The following is a 14525-nucleotide window of genomic DNA, read 5'->3' as shown; positions in this document are numbered from 1 at the left end:
TAAAATAGCTACGGAAGCGATTATATTGCGATTAAATCAGCAATCCGGTGAGGTTGATTTAACAAAACAGAGTTTTCCAACTGCTGATCGCTACACGGTTCTTTTTTCAAACTCAAAATTTAAGTTGTTTTGGTTCAGAACAGCACTTCAGTGGCAGGCCTCAAAAGTTCACAGTTTTGAACCAAAAATGGAACTCAACTTTAAGTTCCTTGAATCGAACTATGTTTGAACCTCGGTCGAACTTAATTTTGAGTACCAAAAAAGGAGAATGTAGATTCTACTGTATAATAGATAGGTAGATCCAAGGTGGATTTCGAAGTAAAGAGAAATCAGATAGGGCAAATGATCTTTAGTTGAACTACGCGAAAATTGGCTAAGATTTAACCAAAGTTGGCACTTGAATACCTTCCAAATGTTGAAAACAATGCTTTCCGATGAATCTTTTCATACAAGTGCTACCATTTTCTACCTACGTAGGCTGATTTTAATCATTGATATCTATAGCTTTTGATCGAAAGGGAAATTCCTAAATAATAAATTATTCACGAATTTTGCGAGTATGTTCTTATAAAAACAAATTTTTTGGAGTATTTTTAAGAATATAAATATAACCATAACTGACTTCCAAAGTTAACCGCCAGGTGCGCTTTCTTATATTCAAGTATCAGCTCATTGAACTCAAACGTTTGTATATAGTTTCATATTTGTTTGGATTCTGGAACATCGTGTTATTTTTCAAACCACCCGAATGTCTATAGTTTTTCCCTAAAACTCAGTTAACAAGGGGAAAAGTTCTTTGCGAAAGAAAATTTGATTTGATCGGTGACCTCATTTAAGTAATATATGTCATTCCATAAAAACTTTATAACTTTTATCTTATTTCTTTCCTCTCACGGAAATGTTGGAGATGAATACGTAAAAACCTTAGTGGGATAGTGTACCCTAGCCTTTCTCTAACAAAAGTTTAGTGTATTAATGTATGACCATTACAATTACAATTTGTTAAAATTTAAAATAAAAATAAAATAAATGGAAAAATATTACAAAATACAAAAATAGTTGAAATGGCTATTTTATCAAAAACCACAAAAACATTTGTCATTTTTGTGATTCCAGTCATGTTTGTCATTTTTTTTAAATTTATGTCATTTGTGTCTTTTTTGTCATTTTTATCATTTTGGACATTTTTGTTATTTTTGTCATTTTAGTCATTTTTTTATTTTTTTTATATTTGTCATTTTTGTAGGTAATTTCTGTGATTATTTTTATCATTTTTGTAATTTTTTGTCCATTTTGACATTCTTGTTTTTTTTTGTCATTTTTGTTATGATTATTATTGTTTGTATTTTTCCATTTTTGTAAGATTTTCAACAAATTGAAAATTTTGTCATTTTAACATTTTTAAAATTTTTGCCATCCTCCCTCAGATCTCCCAGCAATCGAATGCGGGTTGCGCTGAGCGTTGTCATCCGTCTACTGCTCCCGCTTACCCATGGACTGGCTCGGGGTTGGAATGGACTCCGGGGTTTCCGGTTGCTACAACTACTGCGCAAGTTACGCGAAAGTCGAGGCCTACTAACGACGCTGTTTGCAGCCGCCGCCAACTCCGTTTCCATGAGCTTATCCTCGGTACAAGGTGAGTGACCTTTTGCTACAGGCATCTAGCTAGCTATTAATCTTAGGCTTTAGGGTACACCCAGGTTTATTTAAAATCACATAAAAAAACCAAAAAAATCTGTTTTTAAAAAGCGTATTTAGATTTGATCAGAGATTTTCGATATTTCACAATAAACCTTCAATTTAAACCGAATTGGTAACAATCAACGTTATCAATACTTCTGTTCGTCTGATAAATGATTCATTTCGAGTGCATTCTCAACAATCGCAGCCTGTTAGTTCAGTCGTTTGAAATCAACAATAACAAACGTTTAACATTTGCTGATGTATGTCCTATAGGCGCGACATTTGTTGGGGTAGGGCTTTAAATGTTTTCGCTCTCGAGAAATGCCACAGTAGACATCCAACTAGAGAAACAGTCATAAATTCAGGACAAGTAAACACCCGAGAGAAACGTTTCCGTTTTAGTAGCTATCCAAAATAAGAAAAAATAAGAGAAAAACAAAAAAACACAACAAGAGAACAACAATACAAACGTGTGTATATCACAGTTCTAGGCATCAGCAGCCACGAGCTCGTCAAGTGAAACAGCAACAAAAGGTGCCCGGTTAATTTATTTATTTAAATTGAACGGTCAGAGACGCGCGCTTTTGCTGTACCTTCTATAGGTAACCGGCAACCAGCATTGAACCACTGACTTAAAATTTATATTAAGACAATTGATAAGTTGACTCGCTGGGCGAATGACGGGTTTTAGTTTTCCTCCTCTGAGTGACAGCACCACGAGGCACGGTGGTTGCTCCTATATGGTGATTCGAAAATCCGTTTAAGAATCCTCAATTGGCGCCAACAAAATTGAAATTTTTATTTGAATTCAAGTAGCGTACGGTTCTTATAAAATAGGGTAAGTTACCCGCCCGTTGACTCAAGCTGTGGGCCATGATAAATTGAAAGTTTTTCTTTAATTCAATAAAAAAAATATATTACATGCACACAAGGCCGTGCAAACGGGAGGAGGGGGGGTTTAGGGGTTTACTTGTTGGCGTAATAGCTTATGCCATCATCGCTTACAGTTATCGGATAAATATCTGAACTGGCGATAGGACTTCATTTCACCAGAATTTCTGCTGCAGGGCTTCTGGATCGCAAAAATCAGATTGTTCAGACTTTTCTAGATTGTGTAATTAGACTCAACTTAGTTTTTTCAAAATAAACGTTTGATTTGAGCATGTCAGTTTTTGAAAATAATCAGAAGTAAGCAACCTTTCAAAAGACTTATCGAGTCCTCAATAATACAACAAATGAAGAAATTTAAACGTTCATAATTTGTCCGCAAATATGAAGAAGACGTTTGCATGTCAGCTGTGTTGGGCAGTCTCGTATCGTAAGACTTGATTGACTGTCACAAGCTTCCAATCAATAAGTCAACAGGCAAGCAGAAAAGTCGGGAGGACGACAGCCGAATGTCTGTTGTGTGCCCAGTCCATCCAGAACCAATCGGTTATGGTCACAAAATCGATACCTTTCGTTCGTCACCTACCCCAAGTTCAGGGCTGAAAATAGCCTAAGCGCCAGCTGGTGGCAAGTAAATCCAATTAGGTTGAATTCCAAGATGGTTTTTCTTCAGGGGAAACAGTTTTGCCCGAATGGCATTTTTCAGAGTTGACTTTTCATCATTTAAAATAAGAATGTGTTAACTTTTATTAAAGTCCCTCATTTAAAATATTTTCTCGTTAAAATGAAATTTAAACACGATATCATCAAAGCATGTCAGAATGAGGAAAATCACTGAAACAGTAATTTGCCTCACAAAGTAGGCATTAACCTTCAACAGAAGGACACGTGTTTTAAATTTTCCTTGTGAATTTGTTTATTTTTAATTTTAATATTTGATTCATATTGAAAATTCAACGAAAGGTAAAAGATTCGAGCGTCGTCAGTGTGTTCAAACTAACATTCAGTCTATGATCGACTTCTGTTAATAGCAAGCATTCCAGATTGCCCGGATTTTTGATCGCTGCTGATGTGTTTGCTTAAAGAAAAATTAAATCTCAAGTAAGGTACACCGGGGTAAGTGTGGACGCGGGGTAAGTGTGGACGATGGCTATAAAAACAATACTGTACACTATTTTTTCAAACTTTTGATGCAGAATGTTCAATTTACTTGTAATCTATCCAATAACTGTGAAAAAGGTACTATTCAGACAATAACGGTTGTTTACAGCGACTTTTTCGGAATTTTCTATTTTCAACTACGATGTCGAGTTGATGTGCATCTTTTTCAATTGCAAATTTCTCCTAAACTAGCTGGCTCTCGATGAAAAACTCTACATTGAAACCATCCTTACATTCCAAACAACCAGTTAGGAAAAGAAACGGCGGTTAAAAATTAAGAAATAAGAGTTTATTTACAAAAAACTAAAATTTTGTCTCCAACCCCTACCTGGGGTAAGTGTGGACGGCTTTAAAAAGGCTTGATGTTTACACATTTTTTCAATTTTCTATCTTTCATCCTTTATGAGTTGTATTATTTAGCTATATTAAGCATTCGGATCATGAAAATTTGAGTAAAGCACTTATTTGTTCTTTGTTTTTGATGAAATCGGATCTCGTGTGTTGTAACATAAATTACACACTATAATTATAGTATCATGAACTTTTTTCAAAATTTTGGACGGTTCGAGCAATAAAGTAACGTATTCAACCAAGAAAACACAAATTTTTTGAAAATTTCCTGAGAAATCAAAAGGAAAATCTACCGTCCACACTTACCCCATAAAGTGGGGTAAGTGAAGACACCAGCCGTCCATAACGATTTGCGTGATAACTTTTTTCGCTTTGCTTCTATCGAGCTCATCTCTTCAGCTTTTGTAAAAAACATGTTCTGCATCACATTGAACGTCAATTTATCAAAATTGCTCCACTGCTGATTTTTTTAATGATTTTTTAAAGTTGAACTATACGAAAACCCGTCCACACTTACCCCGGTGTACCTTACATATTATTGTCGTTCGTCTTCCTTTTGATTTTCTTCGAGTAATATCTCGATTTAACTTATATTTTCCCGAATAGGTATAACTTGGGTTTTTGGGTAGGATAAATGAAAATGAGATGCCTGATTTTGCCGGGTTTTCCAAAACAAATTGTCCTAAATTGCCCGGCCCGGGTAATTTGTTCGGGACAAATTCTCAGGCATTCAAAGGTGATGGCACGAAACATCTTAACCGAACCTGTGGCATTTCTATCCCTTAGAAAAACGCCTCTTGAGGCTGATATTTATAGCTTAAATAATGCTTTTTTACTAGGAATACTCAAAATCAACAATTTAAATAAGTATTCAGTTCAGAATCTCATTTTAACAACTGTTGGCTTACGAATTATTTGTAAAGGTACATGTGAGCTACAAGTTGTTGAGAAAAAAAACAAGATTTTGAATTTAAAAAACATATTTACTTGACCGGAACTGGAAAGGGATATTGATAGGGAATTCGAAACAGATTATGATCTATTCTGAGAAATCATTCAGAATAATTCCAAATTAAAATATCATTTATCCACCTTCCAAAATTGATTGCTGACACGGTAGGATTTTGGAATTCCCTGATTAATCGCAAAGTTAAAAAAATATTGTTTTCATAATGTTTCTAAATCTTCTATCGAGCTTCGGGAAAATATCTTTCGGCTAAATGCCATACTAACAATTAGTCATACTCTTACGTCGAACTTAAAGTCGCTTCCGTAACAACACACAGTAATCCCCAAACGCGCGAGGCATCCATTCCGTGTGGAACCTAAGACAATCAATCGTTCGACGTGACCAGAATGTTGCGGTCGTCTTCTTCAGTGCTAAGTCTAAACTTACCACTGCTGGAGGAAATTAGCTTACTAGGCGTAGACAAGCCTCATCCACATCTCTCGTATCTAACATGGTTTATTCTGGTTGTTCTAGTTGCTCACCGGATCAATCCACTGCTTCGGGTGATCAAACTTCGTAAGGATCCCTGTCTAAGAGGAGCGATCGAAGGTCCTGCTGGAAAAAATAAGAAACATGTGCAATCGAAACAGGCTGGCATCCTCCGAGAGATCCCTGATAAATGTGTGGAGTTGGTTGTGTTGGCAGAACCACCTGCTGGAGTACCGATCAGGGCAGATATCATCCTGATCCATGGTCTACATGGGTCACTGGTCAACACCTGGAAGCAAGGGCTGTGGAACAGTGATGGAAAGCTCGAGCACTTCGAGCGCCCACCGAAACCGCCAATACGGCCACCAAAACGCCAAAGACATTCCAGGGCCAATCTGATTGTCCCGTCCCATCACTCCAAGAAACCCAAATATGAAGAGGACAGCGATGATGAGTGGAGCGACGAGGGCCCTCAATACAGTCAAATATCTCAACAGCAACAATCGACCTCGTATCGATACGGAAAGAGGCGGTTCACCTACGAGTGTGGCCAACCGGAGAACGTTCAGTTCGCAGATGACATGGAGTACAGCTTTCCCACATTCCGACTACGCATCGAGGACGAGGAATCGAAACCTCGGATATCGCAGAGCTACACCGAGAAACATCACCACGGCAAACGGAAACCAAAGCCGAAGAAGGATGATTCGTGGTCCGCCTGTTGGCCCGGGGATTGGTTACCGATCGATTGTCCCGGGGTTCGAGTTATGGCCATCAACTACACCACCGATCCGTACCTCTGGCGCCCACTGTGGATTACCAAAAGGAATCGGTATGATGCAACTCCTTAAAATGGAGTTGAACCTTAGAAAACTAATTGACTCTTTCTTTTTTTTAAATAAGATCCGGTTTGGTAGAGCGTGCCCGCGAAATGGCGGACATGCTGATCGCCAAGGGTGTTGGCAAGGGGCATCCGATCGTGTGGGTCGGTCACTCGAAGGGCGGTATCTTCATTAAGCAGATCATTGTGGATGCGTGGGAAAGTGGACGTCCGGCAGCCGAGGCACTGTGGCGTTCCTCTCGCGGAACGTTCTTCTACTCTGTTCCGCATAGGGGCAGTCCGCTGGCGGATTTCAATCTGCCCCTGCTGCGCCAATCAGTGGAGCTGACCGAGATACAGAAGAGTAAGTATCTTGAAGAACATCTTTTTTTCTAAAATCAAGGGATAACACAGTACTTTGAGAAATTAATTTGGGTATTCAGAATCAGAATTTAGATCCAAAAATCATAGCTACGATTAAAAGTTCAGTGACAGAATTAAGAAAATGTCTAGACATCATTATTAATTTTGTTTCGTAGAGTTTTTTGGGCTTGCAGTCTTGTTTTTAGCAAAAAAGGGCGTGTTGTTCCACGTTTCAAACTTTTCAATCCATCTTTTTCAGGCACAAGAAAAGCGTCTATTAGTTGGTTCTGCTTGATAACAATTTACCAAAAAAATGCCTTTTCATGTGTAGACAATTTTTAGTCCCTGAAGAAGATCAAATAAGGATCGAAACGTTGGAAACTTAGAACAACACGCCCTTTTTTGCTAAAACCAAGAAGTTTTCAGATTTCAGATCCAGATTGCAGATTTTTTTCAGATTTAGATTTCAGATTCAGATTTCAGATTTCAGATTTCAGATTTCAGATTTCAGATTTCAGATTTCAGATTTCAGATTTCAGATTTCAGATTTCAGATTTCAGATTTCAGATTTCAGATTCAGATTTCAGATTCAGATTTCAGATTTCAGATTCAGATTTCAGATTCAGATTTCAGATTCAGATTTCAGATTCAGATTTCAGATTCAGATTTCAGATTCAGATTTCAGATTCAGATTTCAGATTCAGATTTCAGATTCAGATTCAGATTTCAGATTTCAGATTCAGATTTCAGATTCAGATTCAGATTTCAGATTCAGATTTCAGATTCAGATTTCAGATTCAGATTTCAGATTCAGATTTCAGATTCAGATTTCAGATTCAGATTTCAGATTCAGATTTCAGATTCAGATTTCAGATTCAGATTTCAGATTCAGATTTCAGATTTAGATTTCAGATTCAGATTTCAGATTCAGATTTCAGATTCAGATTTCAGATTCAGATTTCACATTCAGATTTCACATTCAGATTTCACATTCAGATTTCACATTCAGATTTCACATTCAGATTTCAGATTTAGATTTGCGATTAAGATTTCAGATTCAGATTCAGATTTCAGAATTCAGATTCAGGATTCTGGATTAATTCAGTTTTAAAATTTCAAAGTTTAGATTCAAAATTTAAATTTCGAATTCAGATCCAGAATAAACTAAACCATTATTAAGTTTTCAATTTTTCTACCATAGAAGTCGTATAAATTCAATTTAAAAAATGAGTGTTGTTTTTTTTTTTCAATTTTTCAGACTGTCCCAGTATTCTGGAGCTCCATCGTCGCTTCGTGGCTCTGTACCGTGGAGGGCACCTGAAAATTGACGTATTCAGCTTTGTCGAAACGGCCCTGACACTGATGTCGGTCCTCTACCTGCGTATCGTCGGTATTGATTCAGCCGGTAAGTTTTTTATGTCGAGCCGAAAACACGTGCAAATATTTTATTTGGAAGAAACAGTCAAACTTATTGTATAGTTACGTTTCTGATGAGTAATTGTTTTTTTACAGATCCCGGCATCGGAGAGGTCTGCGGTGTGCATTTGGATCATCGAGAGATCTGCAAACCGCGCAGCCGCCAATGCATTCTTTACACCGAGCTGGTCAAAATGATTAATAAAGTCAGCTAGATACGGAAACAGGAAGCCCGTCGAAAGGACAACAATAGATATATTTGTTTTAAAATATTCTCTAGTTTTTGTTTTATGCAGGAGTTTGTTTTATCGTTAATACCTAGGTAGAACTTTTATCCAATTTTGAAGCTAAGAACTACCACATTTCTGGCGTAGCATTATAAAATTGTATCTTTTCAACATATTTCTCCTCAACAGTTCAATCCACTTGTCAAGAAAATATCAAAATATTTTCCTCAAGATTATTAAAAGTTTCATAAAGACAAAAGACAATATATTTTTCCCAATGCGACGCTAGACCTGTTAATAAAATATTTTTTAAATTCAAACGGATGTGACATAATTGGGTTCTTAGAACCGTTCAAGTTTTAAAAATAAGTTACCGTCAGAACGCCAGATCGATAGCAAGCATAAATGTACTTGAGCCTTAGAGCGATGATAATACGTAAACTAGGTGACATTACCAAAACCAGATTAACCGTATACGAAACTTTTACTATTCGTCAGATTTTTCCGCTTTAAACCGATGCCAAAAATAAGCATTCTAATCATCAGATTTCAATAGAATTTTACAATTCAGTGAATCAGTCGCCATTCAGTACTGTGAGCAATACCTATATGAAATGAATAAGGAAGTGAAAAGTTTTTCTAAACATTATTTTTGTAAAAGTTTACCCGTAAGTTATCATTGAAAATGAATTGATAATTATGTAAGCAATGTGATAAATAGAGATTAGTCTTTTAAATAAACCAGCAACCAAACGAAGTCGAGCTTATTTTCAATGAATGATGATATTAATTCACTTACCAAATGATTCAGCGCCGATTGTCTGATGTTACATCACCAAATGTTGCCATCACTTGGCTAGCTAGGAAGGTCTTCAACAGTCTGTATTTCCACAACCACATTGCAACTGCCTCTAAAATTTGCTCCTGTTTTTTGTCCTGTTCCAGATCTTTTTTATATCTTGATGAACGCAGCTTTATGATGTCCAATGTATCAGGTTCAGATCAGACAAAACATCATTGTGCAAACCTTCTATGCATATTTCACACAATTGTTACACTTTGAAAGGTATTCTTCTTTCTTCAATCTTGGACACCATTGTTGCTTTTGGTGGATGATTTCGTCTTTTAGAGGAAACGTCAAACTAAAAAAAAAAACTCACTCCACAACAAGGTACAACCGACGTTTGTAGAAAATTCGCTAAGCTGATTATAACTTTGAAAAATTCCCGAATAGATTTGCACTCCCAAATCAAGATCTCAATATCAGTCCTATTCAAAAAAAACCGAGATCAATACCCTATTGCTCAAGGCTTTCGGATCATCTAACCTTACGCGACCTTTAAAAACGATTAAAATTTATTCGATACGAATTTGACTTAGTTCAAAGTGTAAATAAATAGCATTTCGGTAAATAATACCTCTGGGTTTTGTCCACCGCGTGTGTTTGAAGGCAATAATGAAAAACAACAACGATGCAGCGGCTAGATTTATCTAGCAATCTATAGGAATATATTGAACAACTTGTCCAACTGTCGCAACTGCCGGTACAAATCGTTGAACGCAGAATTTTGCTTCCGTTCCACTGTGATCAGTTTTCCGTTCGGAGCACGTTCCGGTTCAGCCTCTCGAGACTCTTTGCCCGACTGCATCGAGCACCAAATGGCACTGATGAGTCGCTGATAGAGGAATGATTGCCTGCACATCGGTTTGCTCAGGTTCAGATGATCTTCTTTGGTCAGATAAAAGTCTCCCTCGTCAATGCGGGCCGAGGTTTCGGTAACGATTTGAAGTGGTAGTTTGAATGAAGTTAGTACTGTGGGAATACCTTCGCAGACGCTGATGATTTCCGGTTTCCGTCGGAGAGAGCCAATAGTTTTAAGGAACGTTTTGTTGAGATCCAGGAGGTTGGAGGAATTTTCTTCCAGTTCACGGACTTCCATCGAAGGCCAGACAAGTGCCGATGTGTGTTGCTTTAGCTTGGCAACGGCGCTTCCTCGATGAGGCGTTCCCAAGAACATAACAGCTCGAGAATTTTCAGCGATCCTCCGAATTTCGGGATCATCACTGGCGGCAGCTTGGTTGATAATACTTTTAATTAGGAGACCACCCATGGAATGGCCTACCCATACTACTGGGCGATCCTTGCCCACATTGGAATTGGCAAGTTTCTGGAGGAAATCTCCAGCTCTTTTGTCCAACTTTCCATCATTTTTCTCACAGGGGCAACCACTGGCACCCCATTGAGACAGAGAAGAATCATAGTTGAGACCAATGACTCGAATGTTGGGAAAATCCTTCGGCAGCCATTCCATGGGCCAGCAGAAGGACCGACCGATTGACTCGTCTCCAAGCGGTTCCTGGAGCCACTTGTCACCGGCAATACTGTAACGACCTTCAAGTTGACGAGCCCCTGGACTGGTGTATCTTTCATCGGCCACCAGTGGCAGGTCCGGGTATACCACAGACCATTCCGAGCTGAGCGGATCGTCCTCCTGGAGGGCTTTCATGATCTCCTTTGTGTCGGTGTCGCTGATCTGGGGCTGTGGCTTAGGCGGTGTCGGCTGGAGTGTGAGAAGCTCGTCTTTGGCTGTAGTGATGCCTTCTGCAAAATAATGAAAAATGAATTGTCAACAGGCTGCCACGGATTTGGAAGCATTTTGCTTTAAAAGGGTCTGGAGATTTTAGGTCGTTTATTAGTCTAATCTCGGATTTGCAAAATTTCGGTCCATTCAGATGATTAGGAAAAATCAAATTAAGATTTTTAGAAAACAATAAGCCAAACTGGAGATTGTGTTTCAAACACAATTTTTTTCAAAAAATTAACAAAGCAGAGAAACGAACCCGTCTTACCTTCCACGGAAGCGGAACCGGTGGGGGTATCCTCATCAAAGGAAGACTTTTTCGCAGACCAATGAAATATGGAAAATTGTTTGGCACTAGAGGAGACGACCGAGGATGGTGTTTGCGAATCCGAGTCCGAGATTGGAGTCGTCGTTGTCGTTGGTGTAGATTTTTTAGTACAAGACACCAAATTGACCGCCACATGTTTCTTACCTAGAAGACTGGCAGCTTGCGGTTTGAGATCCTTCTGACGCCACGTTACAAATACACCTCCTGGAAAGAAATTGAGATGGTTAATTTAGATGCAACTATCGGTTTTAACTTTGATAAACCTACCCAAAAGACCATGAATGAAAATGACGTCCGCATCGGGCTTCTGCTTCCTGCGCCCTTTCGGATACAGCGGGTACACATTCGATTCGTATGTGAAACGGTTCGGGTCATCCCGATCGAGATTGGCTAGGGTTAGATCTGTGGTAACTTGCATGCGGATATCGATGTCTTGATGCCAGCGTGACAAAATGCCAATCCATCCGGAGGCGAAGAAGTCGTATACTCGATTGTTACACACCGATAGATTGCCAATGATTCGGGACAAAATCAGCTTCATATCGATGTCATCCTTGAACAGTTTTTCAACCTCAATCAGAGTCAGCAGTCCTCCGGTTTCGATAATCTTCTCGCAATTTTCTCGCACCGTGGTCAGATGAACCATTGAGCTGAGCGATTGTTTGAGCAGTTCCACCTCGTAGTGGGACATGCTGACCGGGTGATTGACTCCGTCATCGCCTACCGGTTCCTTGTGCGGGTGTGAGAAGGTGTGCTCGAGGACGTACTCAGCGCAACGGTGCGGCATGAGATGCTCGATAAGTGCTTTAACGCCGCCCAGGACGACGCTTGTGCTTTGGACCACACCATATTGACGCGGAGGCAGGAACCACCGGGAGTCGCAATTCGAGCGAGCCAGCGAGATTGCCGTTTGGGCATCGCACAGTTGGGCCAGGTGCTGGAAATCCCAATCTGAAACAGAAAAACAAATTAAGTTGCATGAAAAATAACATTTATTCAAAAATGAAGTAAGTTTGAAATTAAAATTAACTTTATTTTTTTGAAAATTATTCTTGAATATCTCAAAACTAATAAATATTGTAAAAAAATACAAAAGGAATTGAATCAAATCAGAATGAATCATTTTATCAATAAGCTGAGAAATATTTATTTTACCTTTCTTGATTTTCCCTGCATAATTACAATGTGAAAGCGTGCATTCCGATGGCAACAACATTTAAAAATATTTGCTTATTACAAATTGTGGTGTTTTAGCACGAGCTTATCTTTCATATAAAATTTTAATGCTTACATCTTAAACTAGGATTCAAATAGAAACTTAAAATTTACCTTTCAGATGGTCAATGAGCGCCAACTGGTTGATGGCCTTAAGTCGCTCGCTCTGATCCCCGGACTGGGCGATCTGGAGCAGGCGCCAGGCCACGGAGTGTTTCAACGCTTTCCACCACTTTCCGAAGGGTTGTACGAACACGTTGACCAGTTTACTGTTTTGGCGTTCCTGTTCCAGCTGCTCCTGGAGCGACTGACGGTAGATGTGATGCTTGATGTAGATATAATCCGGACGTTTACGATCAATGTCCAGAACCCGGGTGTCGACCAGATTGTTCAACGCATAGTAAGTACGATAAGCTTCATAGCTCACGAGACCAACGCTAACGGAAGAGAAAAGGGCCAAAAAAGAAAAGCAATTAGATTTGATTATGCGAGCGATGTGCGAATACTACGCATTAGATTTTCGAGTTGAACTTTTGGGGGTCGCGCTTTGGCGCCACATGTACAATGTGATGATGACGAGAAGTACCAAATCACGAATAAATCTATTTCGATTGTTTAATTTTATCTCGTACACGTAACAGAATCGGAATTTCATTTTATTCTTTAGAGCAAATTAAAGTATTTTGGAATTTTTTTTTTTATCAATGGCCCGTATAAAATTGTTGAGCTTTTGTCCAAATTATAACGTTAATACTCCATTTAAAACTAAAATTTGAAAAATTTGTGCCATCATTATTTCATATTTAAATTTTTTTCAGCCCACTGGGGCCCACATTACGCGCCCGAATGTAGGCACCAGTGAGCGATATGGTGTGATCATCGAATGAGAGCTGAAAATAAAAGTAAAATCACACCACCAATATACTTACAACGATACTAGTCCACATCCCGCGAAATGTTTGCTGTATTTGGCATATTCGATATGCATAGCTCGGGTATGAATTCCCTCCCCTGCAGGCGATAAAATTTCGCAGTCTTTCCTCCACTCAATAAGATAAAAAAGTGTGTCCTTGACTTTTGCGGTTCTTGTTGTTCACATGAATTTTCTTCTACGCAGCAACTCGCACTTATCGGCAGATCTTCTTTCTACCACCTCCTCACACAGCAAATTTGAGGGTTTCCCCCACCACAAAAACAATCTTCCAAAATCCGTTCACTATTGTTTTGATTGTTATTCTTCACTTCTGTTGTTAAATCACAGTTTCTTCTGGTTGCTTTGATTGCTGGAATTAATCCGTAATATTCTTCAGTTCAAATGTTATCGTCTTTATTTTCACTTCCGTTCACTTGCGCTTGCTACGATCGATTGGGGTGTGATTCTGGTTTGCTTTGGAAAGTCAACCACCGAACGATTCCGATTAAATAGTCTCTAAAACAGCCACAGCTTAAAAATAGCACAACATTCTAAGCACCGTGTTACTGTAGTATTGAGGGGTTGCATGGGGGCTTGGCTGGCACTGTTTTTGCCATCGAATCGTACGATATTTTCTGATGTCTGCTCTAATGTAGTAAACAACAAGATCCCTGATTTGCGAAGACGTTGCTCAGCCAGCTAGCCAGCACACTGTTTTCGAGAGTTTAGGAAAAACAAGTTTTTTTGTAAACAAATCACACCACCACCAGCAGATTCAGTGAGAAAAACACAGCAGATGCATTCACACAACAGACTATTTCACAAATTTCAATAAAATTATTAAAAAAATTTATTAAGGATTCTTGTTAATTTGTGCAAACATCAGCTACAAAATGTATAATATCATCTAGATATTTTCAATTACCCATAAAAATGTATATTATTTATCTTATGTAATCGATTATGCTCAAGAAAGAATATAACACGTATACTGAAACAGTCATGAAAAAAAGTCATCAAATATATTTTCATGGAGTAGTTGATAAAACCACCTGTTTGTTCTTAATGAGTTGAATTATTGTTTAAATTTTAAACTTTAAAATAAAAGTTTGTGGATGAAACAGTATTTAAACATAAAAA

General features: G+C 38.5%; 2 protein-coding genes across 5 annotated transcripts in view; one reads left to right on the top strand and one right to left on the bottom strand.

Moving 5' to 3' along the window:
• The window catches only part of LOC129747686 (uncharacterized), a 30449-nt gene extending 21345 nt beyond the window's left edge, over positions 1-9104 (top strand). For both annotated transcript variants that reach the window (XM_055741999.1, XM_055742000.1), the window contains exons 3-7: positions 1428-1636; positions 5567-6353; positions 6425-6705; positions 7963-8109; positions 8217-9104. In XM_055741999.1, coding sequence (XP_055597974.1) covers positions 1428-1636; positions 5567-6353; positions 6425-6705; positions 7963-8109; positions 8217-8335 — 1543 coding nt within the window. In that variant the 3' untranslated portion in view covers positions 8336-9104. The remainder of the gene's footprint in view (positions 1-1427; positions 1637-5566; positions 6354-6424; positions 6706-7962; positions 8110-8216) is intronic.
• A 581-nt stretch (positions 9105-9685) lies between these two features.
• Positions 9686-14089, bottom strand: LOC129744671 (protein SERAC1). Of its 3 annotated transcripts, none has more exons than XM_055737307.1 (6): positions 13402-14089; positions 12587-12909; positions 12413-12427; positions 11525-12208; positions 11198-11461; positions 9686-10949 (listed from the first exon to the last, which is right to left on the bottom strand). In XM_055737307.1, exons 1-6 carry the CDS (start codon positions 13458-13460, stop codon positions 9847-9849), a joined length of 2448 nt encoding a protein of 815 aa, XP_055593282.1. In that variant the 5' UTR covers positions 13461-14089; the 3' UTR covers positions 9686-9846. The 3 variants fall into 3 exon arrangements, with proteins under 3 accessions (XP_055593282.1, XP_055593285.1, XP_055593284.1); XM_055737310.1 differs by having other exon boundaries at positions 11402-11461; positions 13402-14088; XM_055737309.1 differs by lacking the exon at positions 12413-12427 and having other exon boundaries at positions 13402-14088.
• Between the last annotated feature and the right edge of the window lie 436 nt (positions 14090-14525).

This window comes from Uranotaenia lowii, chromosome 2, assembly GCF_029784155.1.
Source record: "Uranotaenia lowii strain MFRU-FL chromosome 2, ASM2978415v1, whole genome shotgun sequence".
Classification (NCBI taxonomy): domain Eukaryota; kingdom Metazoa; phylum Arthropoda; class Insecta; order Diptera; family Culicidae; genus Uranotaenia; species Uranotaenia lowii.
The sequence above is the reverse complement of the archived record's forward strand: the minus strand, read 5'-3'. Positions and strand labels throughout refer to the sequence as shown.

Coding starts and splice junctions, on each gene's coding strand:
- LOC129744671 (XM_055737307.1), bottom strand. CDS start 13,460: ATGCATATCGAATATGCCAAATACAGCAAACATTTCGCGGGATGTGGA. Junction 12,910..13,401: donor GGATGTGGACTAGTATCGTT/GTAAGTATATTG, acceptor CTCTTCCGTTAG/CGTTGGTCTCGTGAGCTATG. Junction 11,462..11,524: donor TTTCATTCATGGTCTTTTGG/GTAGGTTTATCA, acceptor ATTTCTTTCCAG/GAGGTGTATTTGTAACGTGG.